The sequence below is a fragment of the Centroberyx gerrardi genome, chromosome 14, assembly GCF_048128805.1.
Source record: "Centroberyx gerrardi isolate f3 chromosome 14, fCenGer3.hap1.cur.20231027, whole genome shotgun sequence".
Lineage (NCBI taxonomy): Eukaryota > Metazoa > Chordata > Actinopteri > Beryciformes > Berycidae > Centroberyx > Centroberyx gerrardi.
In genome coordinates this window covers 16,929,394-16,954,629 of record NC_136010.1, presented here as the reverse complement: position 1 = coordinate 16,954,629, position 25,236 = coordinate 16,929,394, and the positions used below count along the sequence as shown (strand labels likewise).

Below are 25,236 nucleotides of genomic sequence, written 5' to 3'. Positions count from 1 at the left end.
CATATACGGGCCCATGTAAGTGTGCATGAGTGTGTGGGTGAGTGTGGTGAAGTGGATATTCTTTGCAGGTCTGAGATGAGAGACCCCCCTGGTAGTGTGCAATGCCCCCCTTCTGTTTATCCTCTTGGGTGGCTTGTTTCCCTCCCAGCAAATCACCGCGGCGCCTGTCATCTCCTGCATTTTATGTGTCTGCTCGACAGCAGCCTGTCAGCTCTTAACATTCCTATTCTTCTGTCTCTCTCCTCTCTTTTATCTGCAGATACCACAGTGTCATCACAAAAAGGTAAGACAACACACAATCAGTCACCTGTGGCCCCCCTCGCTGTTTCAGATGGGTGGCGTGTGGGTGCGTTGCCGTGTCTGTGTGCGCAAGTTCTCGAATTCCGCTAATGAGATGAAAAACATTCCATGGTGTTGATGTTGATGTGAAATTGAGTCGTTCAGTGTTGCTGTGACAGAACAATCTGTTTGATTACAAAGTCAATCACTCACACCCACTGACACCTAGAGTAAATTATCCTGCTATCCAGTAATGATAGACAGCCTACAGTCTGTGTTTATGCATTGGTTTCTGTAAGTCTTATGTTCAGACTAATCACAGTTCTGTTTAGACACCTCCACAGTTTCAATCTGTGTGTGTGTTAATGTGAGGTTGGGGGAGGTGATTGTTTTGCATAGTGGATCTTTGGGGAGAGGCGGGAGCTGTAGCGGGGAGAGATGTTTATAGGAATGTACCTGTAGGTTGTTTTGATTTGGTGGGATGATGGGGCCAGACAGTCAAACTGTCTAAACAGCTCCGGGGGTCTCGTTCTGAGTGGCAGCATGCAGGTGTACGCACCGAGCAGTCCCAGCCCTCTACTCTTTATAATGGAGATAATGGCGGAGGGTGTGTCACGCACCGTGATTGCAAAGCAGGAGCAGACAATCAGACAGGAGAATTCCCTGCTGATTTTGTTGAAACTTTGTTTGATGCCCTGCCGCGCTTACAAGAACATAGGTATTGTTTTGTACGGGATCTTAGCAGAGCAGGAGATGGGGGAGGAAATTGGAAAGAGAAATATTTTCACTGACACCTGGATCTGATATAATGTGCAAAACATTTACATTTAAGGTAACATAATAATATGATAATATTAAAATGAAAATAAAACAGCAGGAGTGCGCCTTCGCAACATTTGCATGGCGACATGTTCATCTTACAAAGCATCGGATCCGGTGAAGTTGCATGTAGATACAGCGCAGTAGCCATTGATAGAGTGCATCTGGTTGACAGGTTACACTCAGTATGCCCCCACCCACACGCACACACACTGTTGTGAGGCCTATATATGTGATGACTATGCGGTGTGCGATGCTGTCAGATGGGCCTATAAAGGTAAGTGATGTGGGCTGCCTAGGCCTCTCTGTCTGATGAATGTGGATGGGGAGCAGAGGCTGGTGTGGTGTACATCATCCCTCCACCGCCGCACTCCCATATGTTTCTGAATGAGAGGGAGATAAATAAGGCCACGCCACCCTGACGGCGAATGCATGCTCACCTTTTTGAGTGTATGTGTCCGTGTCCGTGTCTGCATTTTGTGTTTGTATCCGTGTCTTTCTTTTCTTGTGTATGTCCAATATGTCCTTTTTTGAAGCTAGCCAATTCCAGTCCATTTAGTCAGAAGCGCACACAAAAACATTCAGTCTGTCTCTCAGTCCCACACATCTAGGGTGCCATGGAGAAAAATAGCTGGCTGTATTCATTCATACACTGTGAGTTATAGATGGCTTTACAGCTATGACAGTACCATCGGTACTGAAGAGCCATGGGGCCTTGAGCTGAAGATAATGTATATAAACCTTGTGTTTGTGTGCGCACATCCCATGATAGTGTGTGCGTGTGTGTGTCTGTGGATGTGCGCAGGTGTGTGTGTGGGTATGAAAGATGGAGCCAGCAGGACATTTGTGTGCACTGGCACTGTCAACTCCTCACAAACTCAATCCTTCAACAGCCGACTTGAGAGATGCAGGTCTCGCGTCTGTTAAATGAGAGCATCGCTACAGTACATGTGTTGGGGATGAAAGGCAGCACACACAGGATTCAGATAGTAGTGGCTGAATAACCTTTGCTGTTTTTCCTCACTGATATCATGATTAATACAGGACCTCATTATAATCTAACCTTAAACCTAAGCTCACTACTTCAACGGAACACCCCCCCCTTCCCCCACCGCCGCTCCACCACCACCACCACATCCCTTATTCACAACCTCTCCACCCCCTAACACTCCACCTCTCTCCTCTGCCAAATGAAGTATATTTATGGCACCTGTGCTGGAAAAACAGTCTCCAGGAGACGTCCCTCTAATTTCATTTTCAAAATGCCAGCGATAAATTTATCAAATGGGCTGAATCGAATCGGAGTCTCACGCAGTCCCATCCGTCATGGGCCGTCCCTCGGGGGCCTGTGGGCGTACTTAAACCAGCCAAAAACCTCCGCTGGCAGGAGAAAAAGACTGAGCGGAGGGAAAAGGGGAGGGGGGGCTGGTAGGAGGGAAAGCAGATGAATGTATGGGAAAAATATGCTGAGAACAAAGGTGTGTGCATATCTTTATGTGCTTAAATGCATATGCGCTAGCATAAATTAGCTTGTGCATGAGTGCGGATGCATACGTGTGCACAAAGGTCAATGCTAATTCCTTGACACACAGTGGCCTCACGAGGGAAGCCCAGTTAAGCACTGTGGCTGTCGATGGGCCAGCGTAATAATTGATTAATTTCAACACAAGTTAATTGATTGTGTTGCTCGTATCTGCGTTTTGAAAGCCCTCTCAGTTCAAACAGCACTTTGAGCTTCATCCCTTCCCCTGCCTCTGAAAACTGCAGGTTCACACGCTCCGTGCCCTCCGATTCCCCTCCCATCCCTCACTTCCTCATCTTCTGTGCCTGACTTTGACACCTTTGCCACACTCTCTAAATGCCTTTGTCTCTGCTATCCTGTTGTTTCACCTCTCCTTCCTTCTGCCTTCCGTGCCTCCTCCTCTTTGCATTTATCTCTATGTCTATGTGCAGACTAAGCCAGGCGTGAGCGAGGGTAAAGCAGCTTAGCACTAACAGGGCTAATGAAGTCAGGCCCTGTATCCCTCTGAAGGGGATCAATGGTGCTACTCTGTGGAGCCTGTCAGCGTTTAATGATTAGATGAAACATTCAGACTCCCGCTATGAGGAGACAGGCATACTGATATGTGGTAATACCCAACCGTGGTATCTCTTATGCACATCCACAAACATTCATGCATGTGCACACGCATACACACACACACACACACACACACACTCCCACTCCTCCCACTCTACACAGGGTACATCTCAGTCTTGATTTATGACTCAAACATGGCATCAAGGGTATACACAGCAAAGAGATTGGAGGCAAAACTAATGACAGAGAGATTTAGAGAACGAGCAATCTGGCTATTGATTCCCGCTATGTGCAGGAAGGTGGAGAAAAAAGCAGGCTGCATGAGAGAGATTTACCCCTCGCCTTGATGAGCAGATTGTAAACAACTCCACACGTTCTATTCAAGATGCATGCTGTGATCCATGATTTTTCACTGCCTCTCATTTCTGCTAAAAAGCATGACGGAAGATCAATCAACAGGCCAACATCTCAAAACCTTTTTGAAAATTTCAAGATGCATCTCTGATTAATTCAAAGTCCTATCAGATTAAGTTTTCCTTCCCCACGCCCACAAATGTGCGTGCAGCGGGGTGTGTGTTGTTAGTGTGTCAGTAAGTGTGTCGACGTCGAAGTGGGAGGGTGTTTGTTTGTGTGTTTAAATGCTAATGCTGAGGCATGGAGTGACAGAGGCGATAGTCGGGTCAACGAGCTGCCTGTTTGTCAGAATGAAAGGGTGCATAGCAGGGCCTGGCCGCTTCTTGCCCCGTTAGCCGCACATGCTAATTTACCTGTCAACTTACATAGAGAGCAGAGGAATCTACACGCTTCCTATTCTCTCTCTCCCTCCCTCTCTCTCTCTCTCTCTCTCTCTCTCTCTCTCTCTCTCCCTCCCTCTCTGTCTCTCTCTCTCTGTGCCTCTCTCTTTCTCTCCGTCTCTCGCAAAACCTCTCCCTCATTACACTTTCTTCGATATATTCCTTTCACTGTTAAATTGCAAACATATTCCATCCTCACGCCAGTTATTCCTCTCCCTCTTGTGAAAGTACCTGTTCAGCTCCACTTGGGAAATCCAAAGACACAGAATTTAAATGAAATGCATGCTCACTCCTGCCAGTGTGCGGCTGCTGCTTCAAGTCTCTCATGTATCTCTTGGTTTGCAAAGCCTCCTTAAAGCCAGTATTGCGGTAACTACTTTTAAAGTATAGTTTTACAAGTTACCACTTCACATCGAAAGAAGTTGAACTACAGCAAAGCTACACTCGAGAGAAATATACTTTTGTTAACTAAAGTTACTTAGAAAAAGGAGTTCAAACTACATGGTAAAGAATGATTATATCTACAGCTGCAAGATCCTATAATACAAAATGACTGCGAAAAATAGACGTTAACAAAAAATATATATTATTTGAAATAAAGTGCAAGAAATGTTCATTGTGTTTATATTGCCCACACTCTGACAGCTGCCTGCCAGAAACTAGAGCCTAGATGTAAACACAAACCAAATAATCCTATCTGGGATCATCACAGGAAGAAGTAGAAGAAACATTGAATTTGTTTTGTATGTGATGTCCATCACTCTTGCTTAGTCTGCCAGAGGCTACAGTCCTGAACTCAAACCAAACAGCCCAATTTGGGTTCTTGACAGAAAAAAGTGGAAGGAATGGTAACATTCTGTTGTATATAAACTTAATAGAAATACATTTTGTAACATCTGACTGGTACAACTTTAACAATTAAAGTAAGTAAATAAAAAAGTTCAACTTACTTGAAAGTAAGCTGCACCATGCAGGCAACTTTTTGAGCTATTTGAATTTTAAAATATCTGAATCATTACCCAGAAGTTACATAACGTGGTAAACTGCACCCTCCTTGAACCTAAATTATTTCTTCTCAGTACTGTTAGGGGTAGAGATGCTGAAAAAAAATCTTTTGGCACTCGCTCACAGAGAAGAATTCCTGTCAGTGACCAAACCCAACACCTGAAACTAATTTGGGCAAATAGGGTGTATCTTATGGGGTTGAAACCCCATAAGATACCTCATTAAACCTAGTAGAGATGGGACACTTTTCTCTGTCACAGCCCCTTTTTGTGTATTTTGTGCTAATAAGATGGGTGTATTTGTACAAGTGCAGCTTTTAAACCATTTTAGAAATTTTACTAACTAAGCCATAACATTGGACTGAACAGTCAACTGAAACTGTCAACTTAGTTGTTAGAGCAGGATCTCTTATTCATTATATTTTGTTTATAGCCAAAAATAGTTTCACTAGTAAACTACACCTCAAACTGACCAAAAAATAACCACTACAAATCCAAGCAGGGGTTTGCCTGGCTCAAAAAGAGGCTCAGTTGGTGCCTAAGCACAGCCAGTCTGGCTTAATCATCGTGGCCAACTTAACACCCTTATATTCCAATTTTATGTTTTTATAGTTTTTGGCATAGACTAACATAACACTGTCCTAGATGAAGCGTTCTTTAGATTTTTAAATCCAATTTCATTCATTTTTCCATGGCAAAGAGGACCAGACATGCACAAAAGTTTGTAAGTAATAATTCATCACTTCATGTGTTCCCAACAAGGGTTTTTGTAATTGGCTGGGATCTCTTACTTTGATTCCATGAAAGATGACTGCCATTGCCGTCACAATTTCAAGTATTCCTGTTATGACAGGATTAGCCCTATTTGTTATAATGATTAATACATTTTTTAGATTGAGTGAGATGCCATTATGCTATGATAAATCAGGCATGTACAAAACATTTTCCCCCAAAATGTTTAATGATTTTAATCCTTTTTTCTTGTGACTTATTTTTGAAACAATAAATGCATAAAAATCCTTAAGTATAATTAGAACATACAACAAACACATTCCTCAGCTGGGTAATTAGAACATACAAAAAAAAAAAAAATTAAATAAAATAAAATACTCAGGCCTCAAAAACCTAATGATGAACCGAGAAATCATATGAAAATATTAACTAAATTAAAATAAATAAAAGTGATGGAATCAATTATTTTTAGGAAACCTTGTGCTTGATTCGTTTAAAATCATCACCTTCCAACATTACCATAGCTTTTTGCTATCTATCACAAAGGCTGAAAGAAGTCGTAAATAGTACACTTCTCGTTATCTATAATGCAGCTTGCCACCTGTTGCTCCAACCGGCCTCCTCTCCTCTCGCTACTGACAGAATGACATGCGCCCTCTGTGGGTGGATGACTTCATCATGTAACAATCCACTCTTGCGTCCCCCTTACATAGGCTTTTATTTAAATGCAATTTTCAGGCTGATTTAAATTCAGGCGGCTCAAAATTAAATTTAGGCTGCCCGTCCAAGATTTTACAATGCAGGAAAAACCCTGCCAAGTTTGAACTTACAGTAGTTGAATGTAGCTGAAATACGACCAAGCCGCTGCCTAATATAGTTAAACTGCTAGTTTAATTGCATGTCGTGAAACTTCTCGACGAAAGCCCTATGTACTGCAGTACAACAGCACCTCCTTTCATAGGCTCCCTTTGTAGCAGTAATGACCGAGTGAGTATGTGTGAACATGCAGTGGTTTGTTTTCTGCTGTGTGCTGCTCATGCTCCTCTGGATCCCTGCGATGAGAGCCATGATTATTTTGACCTATTTGTTTTCAGCTGTGTGTGGTCTGTGGCAGAGAGGGGTCATCCTAGACCTGATCCTTCTTATATTGCCTCCCTCGAGCCAGCTAATAGGGTCCAGCGTATATGGGATTTAAATGCCAACCTCTCTGGGATCACGGCAGACCCCTCAGCGAGCCTAATTGAAATCTCTGTCACAGGTTCGGAGAGGCCAGATACGGATGGTGAATGGCGTCACCTGTGCACGAAGCAAAAACTGGCATTTTTTCCCACAACGAGCTCAATTGTGAAAGGCTCTCCATCATTGCTCGCAAAAGGCTGATAATGTGTTTTGTTTGCCAGGCTAAACCTTGCAACTTGAGCAATTGAGTGTTAGTCAGAGATAAAGATAAAGACAAAACCACACAAAGAGAGCCTCTCCAGACTCACATCTTGGACTCATTAAGGCTGTCTGGGCACTGAAACATTCCTCAGACAGAGACAGAGGGCAGATAAAAGTGGAGACAAGTAATAAGAAAAAGAGAAGAATGGAGACAGAAGTGAACTGATCACAACTCTTTCTTATAGCATCCTTTTCCAAAGCCTCAGCTGGCAATTAGATTTGAGAACATTAGGTTTTTCCCTTGACAGATGAACTTAATTTGATATTCTGTGTTCTGCTCAGTAGGGTGCAACACTGATTGCACTGGTGGATGGGAGTTTTCAGGCCATCCATACAGACTAAGGGTAATTGACTACATAGGGAAAGACTGCAGCTCATCACAGTCATTCTCTCATTGGTAGAGCGGTTCCATTCCAGACAGTGTGAATGCAAAGGTGTGTGAGCTTTGTATCTGATGTGTGGGCAGGTGGCAAGTACGAATGCAAGCCCAGAGACGCTTGGCCGTTTGCGTTGTTGTCTCTTTCTCGTCTGTGTCTGATGTCACCCAGGAGCAGCGCCAATCCCATGCAGCTAATAAGTCTCTGTCATGTTTCAACAACATGTTATTGTCCTAGCACTACCTGCTCCGAGTCACTTAGAGGCTTCATACATCTTTGTCTGTTTACTGACGAGACGCCGCAGTTGGGAGCGAGGCCCTACAGGGCTGGCATTGCCGGGGAGGCGGGTGGCATATTGCACCCAGCAGGACAGCTCCTATGTAGGCCCGCTCGGTGCAGGGATTTGGCCAGCTTGGATTAGCTCAGCAGGGTGATACGGAGGGATGCGGGCGAAGAGGGACGGACAGGGAGTGGAAGACAGAGTACATCAATCTCTGCTCCGGAGCACACAGACATTACCTGAGAGAGAGCTGCTGGGAATCACGGTGAGCTGGAATAGTCTCGTTCACACACTGGCGCACACTCACACACAATGAAACAAGGACACGTGAAACAGCTACCCACACCTCTGCACCACCATATGCTCCCACCCAGAGGCGCACCAGCATGCACACCAGGCGACAGTAAATTACACATTAGATTTCACATAAACTTCTTGGAATTATTTTGCCCTTTTCCCTGCCTTCAAGTGTCTACTGTTAACATGTAATGGCGGCTATAAATTTCTAAGTGAGTACATGTGCATATTCATACAAAGGCTCATAATGAGACAACACACATAACGAGTGTCACCCTCCGCCAACTCCACAGTCACGCTAATTAGGCAGGCTTTTTCTTTCTACAGTTTTGTGCTCTCAAACGCAGCCTCGTCAACTGCTCAAAGACGTGTCACCACAGTAATAGCAGATGGGTAGTCGGAAGCCAAAAAATAAACAAATAAATAAGTTGAAATGGTTAAGAAAAAAACAAAAAAAAACAAAACGCAGCAGACAAACAGGAAAGGAAGCAGAGCCAGTTTCCTCTGACAGACTGCTGAGGAAACATGTCTTTATTCTTCCTCTCAGGCTGGTTCATTTCTGTCCGAGGGGTGGATCTAATCCAAGAGTTTATTACCAAACTTCAGATGCAAAGCCTATTCGTTCCCTGACACCAAAGAGGGCCAAGAAAATGAATCGGGGTCTGGACAAATTGGCATCACTCACACGAGCACAGCGGGAAGAAATACTCATGCGTAGAAGAAGCCGTCTCTTCCTCCAGCATGCTTCCCTTCTCACTTCCAGACTTCCTCTGATAACTGTTCTAGTTTTTACCATACAGGGACTCACAGTGCATACTGTTCAGTACATATTTTATAAGCAAATGTGCAAGCCCCCTTTAAGCACCTTATTATGCTAGTGTTTTCACAGTACAGAGACAGAGAGAGAGGAGTGGGCGAGAGACCAGGTGATAAAGTATCAAATTACAAAGTGTATTCACTGTATCATTAATCCAAGACCTACATACCGCGTATCCTCTCCCAGCATCCTAGAATTCCCAGGATTCATCCCCCTCCCCGCTGTGAAATCATGCAGACTATGGCTTGGAGTCTTGGAAGTAGCGAGCTCCAAGTTCCCAGGTCCTCCAGGGTGTACTGGGCTTTCAGATGGGAGAGCTCCTCAGGAGTCCTGCTCTGTGGGAGACCATGTCTGGGGTAAGAGATAGCAGCCAAAGCAAACTATCAACTGACATCTCACAACCAGGAGGGGGAGAGGGGAAGTCGGTGTATCACAGGGAGAAAAACGACGACAGAGGGGTGGAGACATAGGGGAAAAGGAATAGTCTGTTTAAATGCATTATGATGAGTTGCAAAAAGAGATAAGGATCAGAGAGAGGGAGAGGTCAGAGGAGAGGGAGATGGGGGAGTGTGGGGCAGCAGAGCAAAAAGTCAATGGGAATGTTACTGTGCTCATGGGGTCAAGGATGTCAAACATAGTCGATGCCAAACATATTCATGAAGTGACTAGTCTATAAGGTCGGCTCAGAGGTTTAAAAAAAACAAAAAAAACAAAGATTCCATTTGTTCAGGAACCTCTGCCAAATCAGTTAATCATTATATTGCAACATATTGTACATATTAATTATTTGTCTTTGTCTTGCGTTTAACCTTATAGTTGCACTGACCAGAAAACACAAGCCCCTTTGGACGCCTTCCCAGTGTGCACAGAAGGCCTGTCTCCTTAAGCACAGTTTTCTGCACCACTTTAAGTAACCGTTTTACACTCAGCAGAAATCAGAATAACAAATTACTGTGTGAAGCTACATAAGTTTCCAGTCAGCCCATTTACCCTGGAGACAGACGTGGCACCTAAGAAGCGAGGTAGGCCCAGATGGATTATTCTAGGCTAATTCCAAGCAGAAATCAGCTCTCAGCCATCAATAATTCATGCGCGAGTCTTTGAAAAGTAAACACTGCTTAGCCCATTAAGAATCCAGACTGGCACGGGGCCATAGTGGCACGCATATACTGTATACACCTCAGCTCCACATGCAGAGGGTCTGTAGCCACCGCAGGAAGACGCACATGCTCTATATGGAAATAGAATGCTCATTAGAGAAAGTTGACGCCGGTGTAGCCCCATAAGCACTATTACCTGGTGGAGCATTAGCATGGAATTGATGCTAAAGATGACAGTAGAGGGAGGCAATTAGAGTGACAGCTGGTGCTGGGATGTGTTGAGTTGTGTGGATTGATCTTCTCTGTCAGCTTTGTTTCTGTGCACTTCAGACATATAGGAGACTTTCGCTCTCACTCGCTTGGTAAACGCTCCAAGCTTAAATGCTAAAGAGGATCATGCTTCCACTGTATAGTTCATTTTTACACTTCTTCTTCTTCTTTCCTCTTTATCGCTCGCACACTCACTTTCCCTCGCATTTACCCCCGGCCCCTCCTCGACTCTATATGTGCATGTGTATGTCTATGTGCCTTTTCAAGGTCTGTTTGTGATATTGAGGCTATGGGTAGCCGAGGGAGTTGATGCGGGTGTGTGGTATGTTTACGTAGCTTTTAGCAATTCCCTGTCCTCAGCACTATTATTCCCACCTGAGCAGTGCAAGATAGGGAGTGGTCTCTGTCTCTGTCTGGAATGCTCATTAGATAAAGTAGATCTTTATGTAGCTCCACAAGCAGCAGTACAGTCTCTGTGTTTGTCTGCATCCTTCTCTCTCTCTCTCTCTCTCTCTCTCTCTCTCTCTCTCTCTCTTTCTGTGTGTGTGTGTGCATCTCTCTCTCTCATCTCCCAATGCTCTAGAGATGGCCTACTAAGTACAAACAGCATCTGTCCTAGAGAATAATAACATCTATAATCGCTCCCAGGAGAGTCAACAGTGGAACACAGAATTTTTTTGACTTTGTAGCTCAAAGTTTTTGGTATATGATTTAAAGGGACCCCAAGTAGGGTTCTCTCTAAATGTATCAATGTCAAATGAATTGTGATAACAACCATTCTACATTAGCCCCTGCATGCTACTTTCTTTCTGCATATTTTATCATTTCTCCTCCCCACTGCTTTTGAAGCATAACTTACCAGCTCACCAGAAGGGATTTCATGTGGAACTGAGCCTTAAGAATTCTCAAATTAGACCAAATGAAAGCACATAACACGGGATACTGTTTGTAACAGCTTTTTTTTCTTGCATTAGCATGTGTCATCGCACATTTTACATTTCAAGATACAGTTTATTAATTCAAAAAGCCCTACACAACCTTCAGGAAATGTGTATGTGCATGGCATGCAGGTGCAGTATCTCAAATCTAAAACTCTCATATTCTTCCTATCGGCACTATGTTAATAATGGTGCCGATAGGAAGAATATGAGAGTTTTACTGTCTATGTTCCTGCAGTCTGGGAGAGGCAGTCCTTAAGATATCATTACTATTTCAGGTGACACTCATCCCTTCCCTTTCCCCCCCTGCTGAGATCAGAACAGGGAGCTGTGTCAAACAGCCCCTCAACACTACCATCCGACAGGTAGAAATCAAACAGTCATTTCCTGGAGGGAGTAGCACGCCTCTCCACTGCTCTATGTGGGGGGGGAAAGCATATTCACATAGGATTTGATTTTTTACGGCAGGTTTTCAGGCATATGGATTTATGTCTCAATGCAGAAAAGGCCGAGAGAGGAAGAGTTGGAGGGGTTCCCGGGTGGATTAAAAGCTTCCTCTGTACGTGTATGTCAGTGTGTAACTATGTGTGTGTGTGTGCATACTTGTGTCTGCGTGTCTCCTTGGGTGTGTGTGCACGTATATGTCCACACTCGAGTGTATGTGAGTTATCACTCTTGTTTCAGCTCACTCCATCAGTGGGTAGTGATTCCTGTGCTCTGCTCCCAGCCAGAGGAAGCCAATTAAAGCCATCAGGCGCTGTTAGGGGAGCTGAGCTGCTCTCAGAGCCCCCGGAGCTAGGAGAATAGAAGGTTTAGACCGACTCCATCCTCCTCCATCAGCCCTGCGCCGCCTGCAGATAGGCTGGGCGATATAGGAATATTTATTCATTCATTTTCTTTACACGCTTATTCCTGTTCAGGGTCACAGGAGCTGGAGCCTATCCCAGCATATATGGGGCTGAAGGCCAGGAAACACCCTGCGCAGGTCACCAATCCATCACGAACACAGATAGACAGACAATCACTCACACTCATACCTATGGGCAATTTAGAGTCTCCAGTCCAGCTGACTTGCATGTCTTTGGAATATGGGAGGAAATCTAAACATGGGGAGAACATGCAAACTCTACACAGAAAGGGCCGAAAATCAATCTTGCTGTGAGGTGACAGTGCTAACCACTGAAACACTGTGCCACCTAATATATGAATATCGATATTTGTTATTTATTTTATCCAAGCGTCATGCAGTCTAGTTGCCTAGACCACCTGGGCTTTCAAGACACATCAAAATATCATATTGCAGTTGTGTATAACATAAGGACTTTTGCTAATTTACTGTGTTGCTAAACAAAACTCATACAAATCATGTTCAGTTGACATTTTTCCCAGGCTTTATGGATAAAGTGTGCCACACTTTTTCTGAAACGTATCTCAGATCTTTCATAATTACCAAACCAAAAGGAATTGATGGAAATCCAAGTCTAGTTTTGCCATAAATCCTGCTTCCCAGGCCATCACACAAAGAACAGTAGAACAGAGAATGAATTTCACTTTCAGTTGCTCCCAAATCACATGAGAGCCAAATTCTGTGCTTCTCTGGTACACCATAACACTAAACCCCCCTGCTTCTATAACTAATGAAATATTTGAAATCTTATATAACTGGACCTATGGAAACCTGGGACTTACAGAGAAGCATTCAAAGCCACGGGACGCTTGCTAGAATACTTTCCCATCGCCCCTAATAGAAATGCAGAAGGGAGTAGCAGGGAATTCAACCCACTGTAAGGCCTTCCCAGTGGGTGTTATTATTGTGTGGTTGTCCTGCAGCCTTCCACATCAATGTTCTACTAGTCAGTGATGCTCAGTCATGCTCCGGGGCTCTGTTATGGCACGGAGGCCAGAGATGTCAGGCCTTGTTAAAAAAAAACAAAAAAACGCACCAAATATGAACTTCCCTCTTCCCTCTCCTCACTCCCCCACCTCCCTCTCCTCCTCCACCCCTTGCCCTGGGGATCACTGCTGTGGAAATGGAGCCTGCTCCATAGTGTCTACTCAGTAGGTAATAAACCGCTGCTCAGGCTCAGATAAAGAGCCCCGTTCATTAAAGTGGCTGCTCTCTCTTTCTCCACACGAGTGACACCTATCTCCTGGGAGAGCAGCGGTGAACTGCAGGGGCCGCAGCCACAGGCAATCTTCGCCAGCCCTGATTGCCACCACCACCACCACCACCACCACACACACACCCCCACCCCAGGCCATTTGATAGGGGATCCCAAACCTCCTCTACACACACAAGCCCTCTACATCAGCTCCCACAGCCTAGTTCTCCATCTACCCCTCATTTCCTTAGGGGGGGGAATCCCTATCCTGTTTTTTTTTCTTCATCCTTCATTTCCCACCCTCCCTCCTTATGCACCAACTCATTGCCTCCATTATCCCCTTCGCCCTCTTTGTCTTCACCTGCGCATCTCCATCTGCTGTCCTAATCTCCCCATCTCTCTTTCCTCTCTCCATCCTTTGTCATCTCCTCTCCCAGTCCATCTCCCTCTCCCACATTCCATCTCTCTCTGTCTCTTCTGCGATTTCCCCCTCACTCTTTTCCCCCCTTCCCCTTCTCATCACCATCTACAGCTTTAATCTCCCCATCCCTCTCTCCTCTCTCCATCCTTTGTCATCTCCTCTCCCACATCCATCTACCCTTCCCCTCCCTCTGTCTCTCTCTCTCTCTGTCTGTCTCTTCAGCATGTCTGTGAGGTCCATGAGCACAGGGAGTCGCTGATGCGTGTACCGGTCAGCGGTACTCATGGGTAATGTGTAGATCATTCATCCTCTGGACAGGTGTGTAATAGAGGCGGGAAGAAGGGGAGAGAGGGGACAGTGGGAGATCTCTGGAGGTATGAGAATCAATTTCACCGGGAATCACGGGAGCAAAGAAGCAGAACCTCTCTGTCTTTGTGCTTCTCTCTGTCTGTCTCTCTCTTTCTCTTTCTTGTTCTCTTTCCCTTTCTCTTCCTCTTTCTTCCTCTCTCTGTCTTCATTTCTGCCCTGCACTCTCTCATTCCTGTATGACTGCTAGTGCTGATCAGCTCTGAAGGCACTCTAGCATTACACTGGCCAGGCAGTGGGATAAATCCCTACACAAATTAGAACACAGAAGCCATTATTTAAGTCAACCCCTTCTCCTGGTTCCAGCAAGAAAATTATAGTCCTGTGTTCAGTACTGCAGAACAAAGGAAACTCACTCTCTTTTCCCCCTCCCACCATATCTCCCTGGGCACAGAAGTGCATCAGAGCAAACCAAAAAGAGAAAAGAGGGAGAAAAAAAAAAAAAAAGATCAGAAACCCACAGAGAATGCCCCTCTAGTGCTGCTGAAGCTGGTCCTGGCGCTGGAAAGACCTGGAACATTTCTACTGGAAACCCTGTGGAGACAAACGGCAGTAGCGTGCCTGGCTCCTTCAGTCACCTGTGAAACAGGGTCTTGGTTGAAACAGCCTGACATGCATGCGCTTGGGACCTGTAGCAACGACACGCATGCTAATGCGTCGTAATGGCATGACCATCCAGCACAGGTTCCACTTCATAAACCGAAATGAATGACTATCGGCTGACTAACACACACCATTTGACCCGGCACACTAGAGGAAAAGATGATGTGGAAGACAAGGAAAATTGCTCATCAATCAAAGCCACGGATGGCCAGGCTCTCTCATCTCTTAGTAGTAATGTTCAGTGAATTGATTATGGAATGACGAGGTGGAGTAAAATGCTGTGTCTCGCACGTTTATACTGGAGGGAACACTTTTTATTTATGATGGCCATAAAAGGTTTGCGCAGATGTTAACGTTTCTACACAATGCCTGCAATGGCGTGTCAGTTCTGTTTATTATCTCTTCTTTGGAAAGGAGACAATGATGAAGTGAGATAAAGGTTGTGTGTGTGTGAGTTAGAGAGAGAGAGAGACAGAGAGAGAGAGAGGGAAAGAGATAGAGAGAGAGAGTGAAAGACAGAGCCAAGGGAGGTTCTACAGACTGGGTTTTCCACCCTACCAGTACAGAAATGATGCATAACTCCACAGTCTGCCGTTTAATTGGTGCTATTAATATCAGTTAAAGTTTTAATACCTATTTATTAAAACTTTAACTTTTTTCCTCGCCCTAATGTGAATAGAATTATGAATCTCAAGGGTTGTGCTCTATAAAAAGGCTCGCACATAAATTATTAATGCTCTACCACTTCATCTGCAAGATCTCACTCCTAAAAGATTTGTTAAAAAGGAAATAGCCCAAAGGTCTAATATTAGGATGAAATTTCAACATTAAATACTCTACATGCAAGTTCCACATTCCTTGAATATTTCTGAGAAAACTGTACGCATCACCTCCATATTGCTAGAAAGTTCTAGCGGAGCCTCGACCTTACTCATCATTAGCCTGTGGAACTTGACAGGGGATCTCTAGTCTAAATTGGTCATGTATAAAATGTAAACAGAGTGTGGAGGCAGACAGAGAGGAATCCTAATGTACACAGCACCCTAATTTGTCTGTTTATATCATTAAAGTGCTATCCTCTGTCAAATAAACTGTAAAAAGCCCCAGCATTTATCTGCTGAAAAAAAAACAGTCATATGGAAGGAGGCAGATTTGAGGAAAGCGCTGATCCCTGTTATCCCCTGTTATTAGAATTAATTACAGTTCAAAGATTAGAAACTTTCTACTCTGACGCTGAATTATCTCTGTGAGTTTATGGTTTGAACTTCACAAAAAGTTTTAAAATGCATTCAGTGGGCCACAGAAGTGCCAGCGCAGTCTGAAAATGCCTTCATACAGCCTGAGAAAGCAAGATAAAAGGGATAGGTACAGGGATAAGCAGATCAGAGATCAATGAAGCCATTTGTGAAGACACAGCAGCATGTGTTGTATTAACATGAGGGAAGTCGGACTTGGGTGCTGAATTGACAATTCTCTGGGAACGGATTTAGGAGCACCAGCAAAAGTTTAGGTCCCCCCCCCAAAAAAATTAAAGAACACCCTTTTTTGGCATTTTCTGCCTTGAAGATAGATGAAGGGCTTGATTTAAACCCAGGATGTCTTGGTTATATGTTAGGCACCTTAGACCACTGACCAAACTCCGCCAAATGCGAGCACGACTTGATCAAGAAAATCCTCCTTAGGTGCACGGCCAAAGATAGCCATCATCAGCGTTAACGTTAACGCTGATGATGGCTTATTGCTGAAACGTGTCCGTCGTTTGTGCTCTATAGCTGCCCATTCAAATATATGACAAAAGGACATTAAGCGTGCTGGCTTTTCTTTCTTCATGTATTAACCTTAGACCACTGAGGCCAAACAATGACATATAATAAAAGAAATACATCTCTTTTACCATCAATTGTTGACACAGCTTCCACAGCAGCTTGGATATTAGATTGGGATTTGTAGTTGCCACCAGCAGCTAGTATGAGTCACTCTGTCGGTCGGTTGGTCTGACAAATATGTAAAAAAAAACAAAAAACATATACAGTAGCACATATAGAGCCGCAGTATACAGAGATACAGTAGCTATAAGTTCCTCAGGCAGGCACACTGGTGGAGCTCACTTGGTGAGGCAGTGGACTTGGCCATGGCAAATTAGGCTTATGCAGTTGCTTTCATAGAGCCAAATAGGTTTATATAGGTAAAATGTGATACTTTATTGATCGCCATGGGGAGAAGTTCTTTTCACTTTTTGACCCTCTGGAGTTCAGAGGTCAGGGTCAGCTATAGAACAACGACCCTGGTGCTGATAGGGATTCAGTTACTTGCTTAAGGACACTTAAGTAAAAAACATCACTGTTTTTATTTTGTTTTCTGTCTTGTCTCCCTGTTTTTGTTTTGTTTTGTTTTTCTGTCCCCCCAATTCCCCATCAAGAGGCCCTTTTGCCTCTTGCCGGGCCATCATTGTAAATAAGTACTTATCCTCAATTGACTTGGCTGGTTGAATAAAGGATATACTGTATATATAAAACCAAATAAAAAAAATCAGTGGAGCGGATGTTTGCCGGCACAGTGGCACTTTTGTGTGTCTTGCTCATCCACTCTCTAGTTCTTCACCTCTATCTCTGCTTTCTTTCCTTGTGTCCTCTACCTCTCAATCCTCTATATTCTGTTTCATCACTCACTCTATACTGCTCCTCTGCACCTCTCCATCTCCACCCCATGGTTTCGGCTAGAGAGTGTGAAATGAAGCTTGTATAATTAAATATTAACAGCCTGCTGATGAGGGGATTGAGAGCGAGGGTGGGCAGAGGAGCACACCACTGAATCCTCTGCCCTACTTCTTACTGTTAATGTCCACTGGGCATTATTCATGTATCGGCTAACCTGCCCTGGCACCTAAGAAGGCACAGGGCCGGTGCTGAGCTGTGCCAGAGCGGCTTTGGGGAACCAGGGTCAATCAACTTTAATAGAAATCCTATTGGGGGAATAGGATTCCAGAGTGTAGGGGAGCTTTCATTATTCATTAGCCTGTCAGATAGTGTTCATATCTGTTTGGATGAGAGTGTTCAAAAGGGAAGTGGCTGAGGTATAAAGTTTCAGCCAGTGTGAATGGAAAGCAAATGGTTAATTCTCAAGACGCAAGGCTCTCCACAGTGCAGACCGCACAGTGCTGAATTCTTTGATTCAAAAGTGAATCAATTATCTCTTAACACCTCGCACCACGCATGTTAGCAATGTATTATTAATCCTTTCATAACAAGTTCATGAAAAATTCGAAGTCATAACTTTTAACCATCATACATATTTGATGTTGGCAATCATGAATAAAGCCAGATGACGTTTTATGAGGAGGCACTACGTTTAATCCACTAGATCTTATCTTAAACTAGCGCTGGTCTTAAGCTGACTCACAGTTTAACATGCACTAATAGCAGAGGAAAATGTGTAAATCCTCTTCAGGGACAGCACTAATTCCAGTGCAGGTGTTTATTAAAGCATTAGCATACACAAGTCTTCTTCATCTAAACAATTAGGCTTGATTAAACCAGGGTTTATACAGTATCTGATTAGCATGAGTAGATCAGCATGATGTGCATTTGTCTCTTAGTTTGACTGTACATCATCATAATGGATAATGTATTAAAGAGATATGCAGGAATGCATTAGTAATGGGTCCCTTGTTGTAATATGAGCCATTAAAAGACACAGTAAACCTAAAGTAGAAGTAGAAGCAGAGTCCGTGTTGAATTATGTTAGCTGACTGAGTGTCAGTGTTGCGTGGCGTGCTTAAGCTCTCTCCGGCACCCGGCTCGGTCTGGCCAGGTTATTAAAGCGCCCGCTCTGCTCACACTTCATAGAGCAGAGTCTTTGTGTGTGTGTGTGTGTGTCAGTGCAGTGCTCTGTGTATGTGTGCATTAGGGTTGTCTTTAAAACTGGACAGGGGCAACGTTGCACGCCACGGCCCCTCGCTCCCTCTCCCTCTCTCTCCCCCTCTCTCTCTCTCTCCCTCTCCCTCTCTCTCTCTCTCTCTCTCTCTCTCTCTGAGATATATCCGTGTTCGCAGTGAACGCATCGTGCAGCTCAAGAAGGCCGTGAAGCAATTAGGGCTCTCTGCCGCCCCTGGCGTGTCAGCTCCAGTAAATAAAGCTCCCTGCAGCCCCGGGGCGAGCCGCGGCAGGAGAAGGCAAGAGGAAAACACAGAACAGACTCCATCTCCAGCCGCTCATGGAATTCAAAGGGATGAACCCCCCCTGCTTGGCTGAATCATAGAACCCAGTGGAGGTAGTAGGCGGTGGCGTGCGTGTTTCTGTGTGTGTGTGTGTGTGTGTGTGTGTATGCGATGTGTGATGGAGAGCAGCATCAGTCACTGTGTGTGATCTTCCTTCCAGAACTGACCACCCAGTGAGCATAATGGTCCCTGTGCTCTCTGCATCTCCAGCTGTGTGAGCAGGTTAACCAACCCAAACAGAATGTCTATGGCTGTTCTCGTGGGCTCCGCGTCCGTTCCCACTGTCCAAGAGTATGTTTTAGCTCAGTGAGGCAGGCGCTGAACTCCTCTGTGTTCTTCTTCACACTGTATACCTGTTTCCTGTTCGGTCGTCATGGGTGACCGCTAACATAACAGGACTCACCTCCAATCAGAAATCAATCTACCAATAGTGCCAAGAGACTCCACCTCCATCTCTCACCTGCTGCCCCTGGCTGATTGTCCTTTATCTACCCAGGCAGACACGCCTCACATCCATACACACACACACATACACACGCACACACACACACCTCCTCAGGATGCACAACAGGTAATTATCCCACATTGTGGTCTCCTTGTGTTTTCCAGGAGGGCAACAAACCCAGTTCAACCTTGAAACTTAAAAACAGCTGATGAAAGTTCTCTGCGTGTCGCCACCGATTTTGTCCCTCCTTGGAGTTTTAAATTCCAGACATGTTTATCGTTTGGTTTTTAAACGCCTCTCTGCGCCTCACAGGAGGCATTTGTTATCTATAGACTAAAGAACAAAGTTGAGCAAGAGAGAGAAACAGAGAGGGAGTGAGGGAAGAGTAGATGATTTCCCCTGCTACCACTCTGGCTTTAAAGAGTAAACATAATAATGGTGTTCACCTATTGGTATCTGGGGCTTTGCTGAAGGCCCAGTCAAACACAGTATTACTATGGACTGCACCGTTCCAAACGCCTGCTTTGTTAACCAACTCCACAGTGAGGGGACGGCTGCAGTGATGGTGAAAGATGGAAGCTTCTTTCCTGGCACTCTTTCCAAGAATCATTAGTATGGAGGTCTGCTTTTTAATCACACCACTACTACTACTACTACTACTACTGCTACTATCACTGTGACTATTAATAATAATAATTCAAGCTACAATCCACAACTGATGCATCACCCCTCTTCTGTGTTTTTTGGGAAACATTGTTTGTTGGGGTGACGTACAACAGCGCTGCTTCCAGGTGAGCGTCAGGTGGGGGCAGAATGCATATGGTGATGAGGTTTGAACTGAATTGGAGATGGATAAGTTGAAGTTGGCAACTGACCATCTAAAGATATAATGCTAATGGTAATGTGTCAGACTCTACATCTATTAATCCTCCGCTGACAACTAAGAAACGGCAGTAATAATAGCAATTATTTGCACAGCAATTTTCAAAGCACAGTTACACAGTGCCTTACAAAGAAGTAAATGAAAAGAAAAGAAGTTCAAATCAACAGCAAAAAGAAAAAAAAAAACCCAATGTAACCATAGCAATATTCATAAAAGTAAAACATAAAAGGGAGGTTAAGGGCATTTAATAAAAGATCATTATGTAAAAGAATGTCTATGAAAGTGAGTTTTAAGAAGTGATTTAAAATCGGATACTGAGTGAGCCAGCCTGAGCCCATCAGGCAGGTCATTCCAAAAACTAAAAGGCCTGATGGCAAAGGCCCAATCGCCCCTTGACTCGCCACTGAGGCACATCTGAAAAACTGCCCATCTACTTTTGCCTCCTTTGACATCAATTTTCATATTTCATGTCTTATTTGTATTCTTACGGTAATTCCTGTGACAGCTTTGGGTGCAGTATGCTGATGCCAGTACTTCAGAAGTGTTTTGTGTAGGTTTATTAGCAATATTGCTTGTTTGGTGTTGTTGATAATGTGATTCTGCTAATGACAGTGGTAATTGCAGTGGGAGGGAGAGGGCTGGCCTGTTTGTTGCTGAGCTTGTAAAGGAATGGCTGAACATGCACCTGCCATCTCCAGAGATACTCATTAAAGAGGAGAGATGCCAAGTCCCAACATCTCAGTTCCCCTTGCAGACACACATAGCACACACCCGCCTACAGTTCATATGCACACACTTACTGTACACACACACACACACACACACACATAAAAATACACACACACAGATACTGTGATCAAAATGGGCACTTTTTTCCTCACCAGGCTACAAAACAGCAGTGACTTTAGCAAGATTCTTACTCAGGCATGGCATCAAACCTCTTCGGTTCCACAGACATAAAATTAAACATTTCTCTCTCTATTCACATTACCAGCTGCAGTTACAGAGTAAACGGCCAGAATGCAATTTACGGTGTGAAATTACAACCTAACACTATCTCCTCCTCTCCAACTTAAAACCAGGGCAGCAGCTAATCTGCCGTAGAGCACTGACTCACCTTATTATCATTAGCTATTTTCAGAAACTTCCCCAAATGTATCTACTGATTGAACAAGAAGAGATGAAAAAGAAGCATGTATGTCTGATTTAGTCCACGGCCCTGCCCTCTTCGGCAGCCATGTAGAGTGACATTGGCAGATCAAAGCATGTTGAGTGGATAGTGTATAATGAGTGAAATGAGATGTGCTTGCTCAGTGCACACATATGCTGACAGCTCCAATGAGATCACACCTCCGGCCATGATTTGCATTAATTTGCATGTGGCATGTTTAATTTGTGTTTAGTCCTAATGCCACATGAAAGAAACAGCATGTAAATAAGCTCATCCTCTAATTACGGCAACTCGCTCAGATCAGCCCTATCTTACCCAAAGCCACTGTAATATACTTGACAGGAGTCCCGTGTATGCTTGTGTTTGTGTATGCAAGTGTGTGTTTTTGCATGTGTGTGTGTGTGTACTTGTTCATGAGTGAAGACATGCTTCTGAAGACAGAACATGTGAATAGAAAGTGCGATTTGAACTTCATTATCTGAGTTATTTGCTCTGGACCCATTGGCACTAATTGGTCATTTCTGCGGATTCCTCGCGCTTCCCGCTGCTCCTCCACCACCTCGACCCCTTTGCCTTCAGCGGAATAAAGAGCTCTCTCCCCGAGCCTGTGTCCCCTCCACCTTTTACCGTCCATCATCTCTCTCACCTCTCTCTTGAACCGTCCTCTCCTCCAGCACCTCCCCCTTTTAACTCCCCTCATCTGTCATCTCTTTCTGTTCAAGCTCCTCTTCTCTGTCACCCCCCTCCTGTATCGTTTCTTCTGTGTCTTTGATTTCCCATTTGAAGCGAGGAAGGGAAAGGTTAGGAGCTGTGATGGTTAGCCGTCTGGCTCCGGTGTGGCCAGTTTTGGGCCTGTCAAATGACCTCTATAAAGGTTAGCCAGGAAGAGAGAGACACGCGGATGAAAGAGCACAAGATGACATTTGTTTCTACCAAAAGTTAAGCATCGCATCTCTGTAAACGTTTCCTCATTTTAGTTTGCTGTGTTTTGTCTTGTCTTCTGACAGTCGGTTTTCCCTGGGACATCTTTAGACAATGTAATGGAACAAATTATACTTCTGTCTCTGTGGGTGAGGAGTTGTATTTAAAACTTTAAAAAAAAAATGTAATCTGCACTTTATTCTCCACTTCTCAAAGGAATAGACATACCCAGGGAGCATAAGCTTCTCTGCAACCATCTCCTCTACTGATTTTCCTTTTGCATATTTCATTTAAAACGCATAACTAGGAGAGTGATAGAGGAAAATCAGAGTACAAGGGAGGGGGGTTTCGCAAAGAGCAGCCTGATCCCAGTCACTGTCTCTGCGCGCTCTATGATCAAGACAGCATTTTAAACAACTGAGGAAAAGACAGAAGGCAAGAAAAGAGGCACAGATAGGGGGAGTGAAAAAAATCAGAGGTTAAGAGTGGAAGGAATAAGAGAATGGTGTCAGTATACACTGTACAAGGCTTTGTATTCTAAGCGCAAGTGCATGAGGTACTTGTTCATCTGTGTGTGTGTGTGTGTGTGTGTGTGTATCAGAGGGAGAGAGGAGGAATGTTGCTTTTTTGTAACGGCAATAACCCATATTGAGTGAAAAGGCCTGGAAAGGGCCTGATATGAATTATTGAATATTACCAAACGGTCTCAACTGCTCTTCAACTGCTGTTGCATACAGCTTGAGAGGAGGGGTGGGAAGGTAGATAGATATATGGATACTACAGTATAAGAGTACACTTCTTGCTGTGTGGGCTCACCTGTATTTATGTATTTATTTTTTAATTTACAGAACTTCTGTAGTGCTTTTCTGAAGTTAAAAGATTACATTCTCAAATCCAGAGAAATCTGCACTAATCCAACCTCCAATCCCATCCATTACATCCCTGTTGGAGTAATGGAGACAAAGAAAGCTGGAGTGTAAAATAGGAATGGAACGATACTAAATACTAATGCACACCCTTAAATGTGCTGGCCTCAGCAAAAGGCTTTCTGCGTTATCTCACTTCATAGTGAAATTAAATGTCTGTATAATGTATTCTCGTCACGTTTCTCAAAGCTTCATTTTTATGCAATGTTTGATGACGGTCTTGCACCCATTTTTTCATCTGAAATGGAGGCAAGATTATTTTGCTGACATGGAGGCACCTTGTGTATCTTCCTTCCTGTCTGGGTCGTCTCCGGCCAGAACTGGTCATTTGGCCACCATGGCAACGAGAACCTTACCCTATTCCCATATCCACCCCAGACTTGTTCACCCCGAAAATGTCATATCTAATATTGACTCATTTTAGCATGAAAATTTAATAAGCTGTCTGAGAAGGGAACCCAACCAGACACTGTCTGTAAAGGGTATATCCGGTCTCAAATTATTGGCCTTGTTCTTCTTCTCTAGTCTCATTCACATTTATCTTTCACTCTCTCTCTCTCACACTTTCTAAATTCATGGGCATGCTCTCTTTTCCAAACCCGTCCATGGGTTCCTCCATTCCATTTCACGTTACAATTTCAGCTTCTGTTTCAGTTTGAACATTTCTTGTTCCATTCTTCAACCCTTTTTCTCCTTGTCGTTTTTCCTCTGTTGTCTGTCCCCCGCTGTCGGCTGATGCCATCGCCAGAGCACTGTGTACTTCATTACTCTGATTTCACCATGTCTCAGGTGGCCTATGTGCTGGGGAGACGGTGTGGGGAATGTGTCAGTGGTGGTTGGGGTCATGGTGACCTACTGGGCAAATAAAAACCCAAATAACATCAGAAAATTGTCTCCTGCCAGCACACTAGTGACAGTAGACAGGAAGAAAGGGTTGGATAGTGTTCTAGAAAGCTAGTGCAGACAAATATTCACATAGTGCAGTTGGGCCAAAGGACTAAGTCCCAATATGCTGCTTATGGCCGAAACATATCCATCCATCCTCCTGGACACACAGATTAACCTATATCCCACCAGGCTTTTCAGATGACTGAGGTGATCTATTTGGGATTAGCTTAAACTCAAATGCCTTTAACCAACACAGGGTTTGTTGGGGCGTGTATAGGGGGCTCTCAGCAGTGGGCAAAGCTCCCTCTGCAGACGTGTGTGCAGTGTAATTACAGAGTTAGTTGAGCTCCACCACTCTCTTATCTCTCTTCTACTGGGACAAGAGCCACATGAATGGACCCCTCCGCTGCCCATCCTCTCCAGCAAGCTCCAAATCACTATCAGTAATAGATTTGCTCTCTCCCTTTCTCTCTCTCTCGCTCTATCTCTCTCTCCCTTTCTCTCTCCCTGCCCTCTGCCCATCTCTCTCGAGTGTGTGCATTGTGCGTGTGTGTGTGTGTGTGTGTGTGTGTCTGTCTCTCTGCGAGGTCTGTTTGTGCATTCAATAGGAACTAAAACACAAATGGACTGTGAATTTTGTGTTTACAAAAGCCCTCACTGCTGTTTTGCCTCTTTTTTTCTGCTGAGGACAGCAGTGGGTGTCAAAACACGGTTGAGTTTGACATCCTGACGCTGCTTGAATCTCAGGCCAGAGGCTGTCAGTTCACTGAGAGGGAGAGGGAGGCTCAGTGCCTTGTTTGAAGGCCTGTCTGTTTGACATCACTTTCCCCAGCTATCTGACTGCATTATCTGTATTCTCATGCAAAGCCTGTACAACTCCGTCACTCAGACAGTGCAACCTTTGAGTGTGTACGCTTATGTTCCTGTGTATGCGTGTGTGCGTCTGTACTCGCACACCTCATGAGCAAAAGAGATTGGCTAGACCTATCAAGTGTTAACACAATGGTTTTATGCAGTGATGAATCATAATGAAGCATCGCCACCTGTCTTCCGACACCTCTGCGATG

The 25,236-nt window shown here is 44.3% G+C and overlaps 1 protein-coding gene across 2 annotated transcripts in view; it reads left to right on the top strand.

Annotated features, from left to right (window-relative positions):
* Window positions 1-25,236, top strand: part of LOC139931135 (cadherin-4-like) — a 200,901-nt gene that overhangs the window by 88,347 nt on the left and 87,318 nt on the right. The window contains exon 3 of one of the 2 annotated variants that reach the window (XM_078288159.1): window positions 260-283. The exons of the other annotated variant lie outside the window; for it this stretch is intronic. Coding sequence (XP_078144285.1) covers window positions 260-283 — 24 coding nt within the window. The remainder of the gene's footprint in view (window positions 1-259; window positions 284-25,236) is intronic. 2 annotated transcript variants of the gene reach the window in all.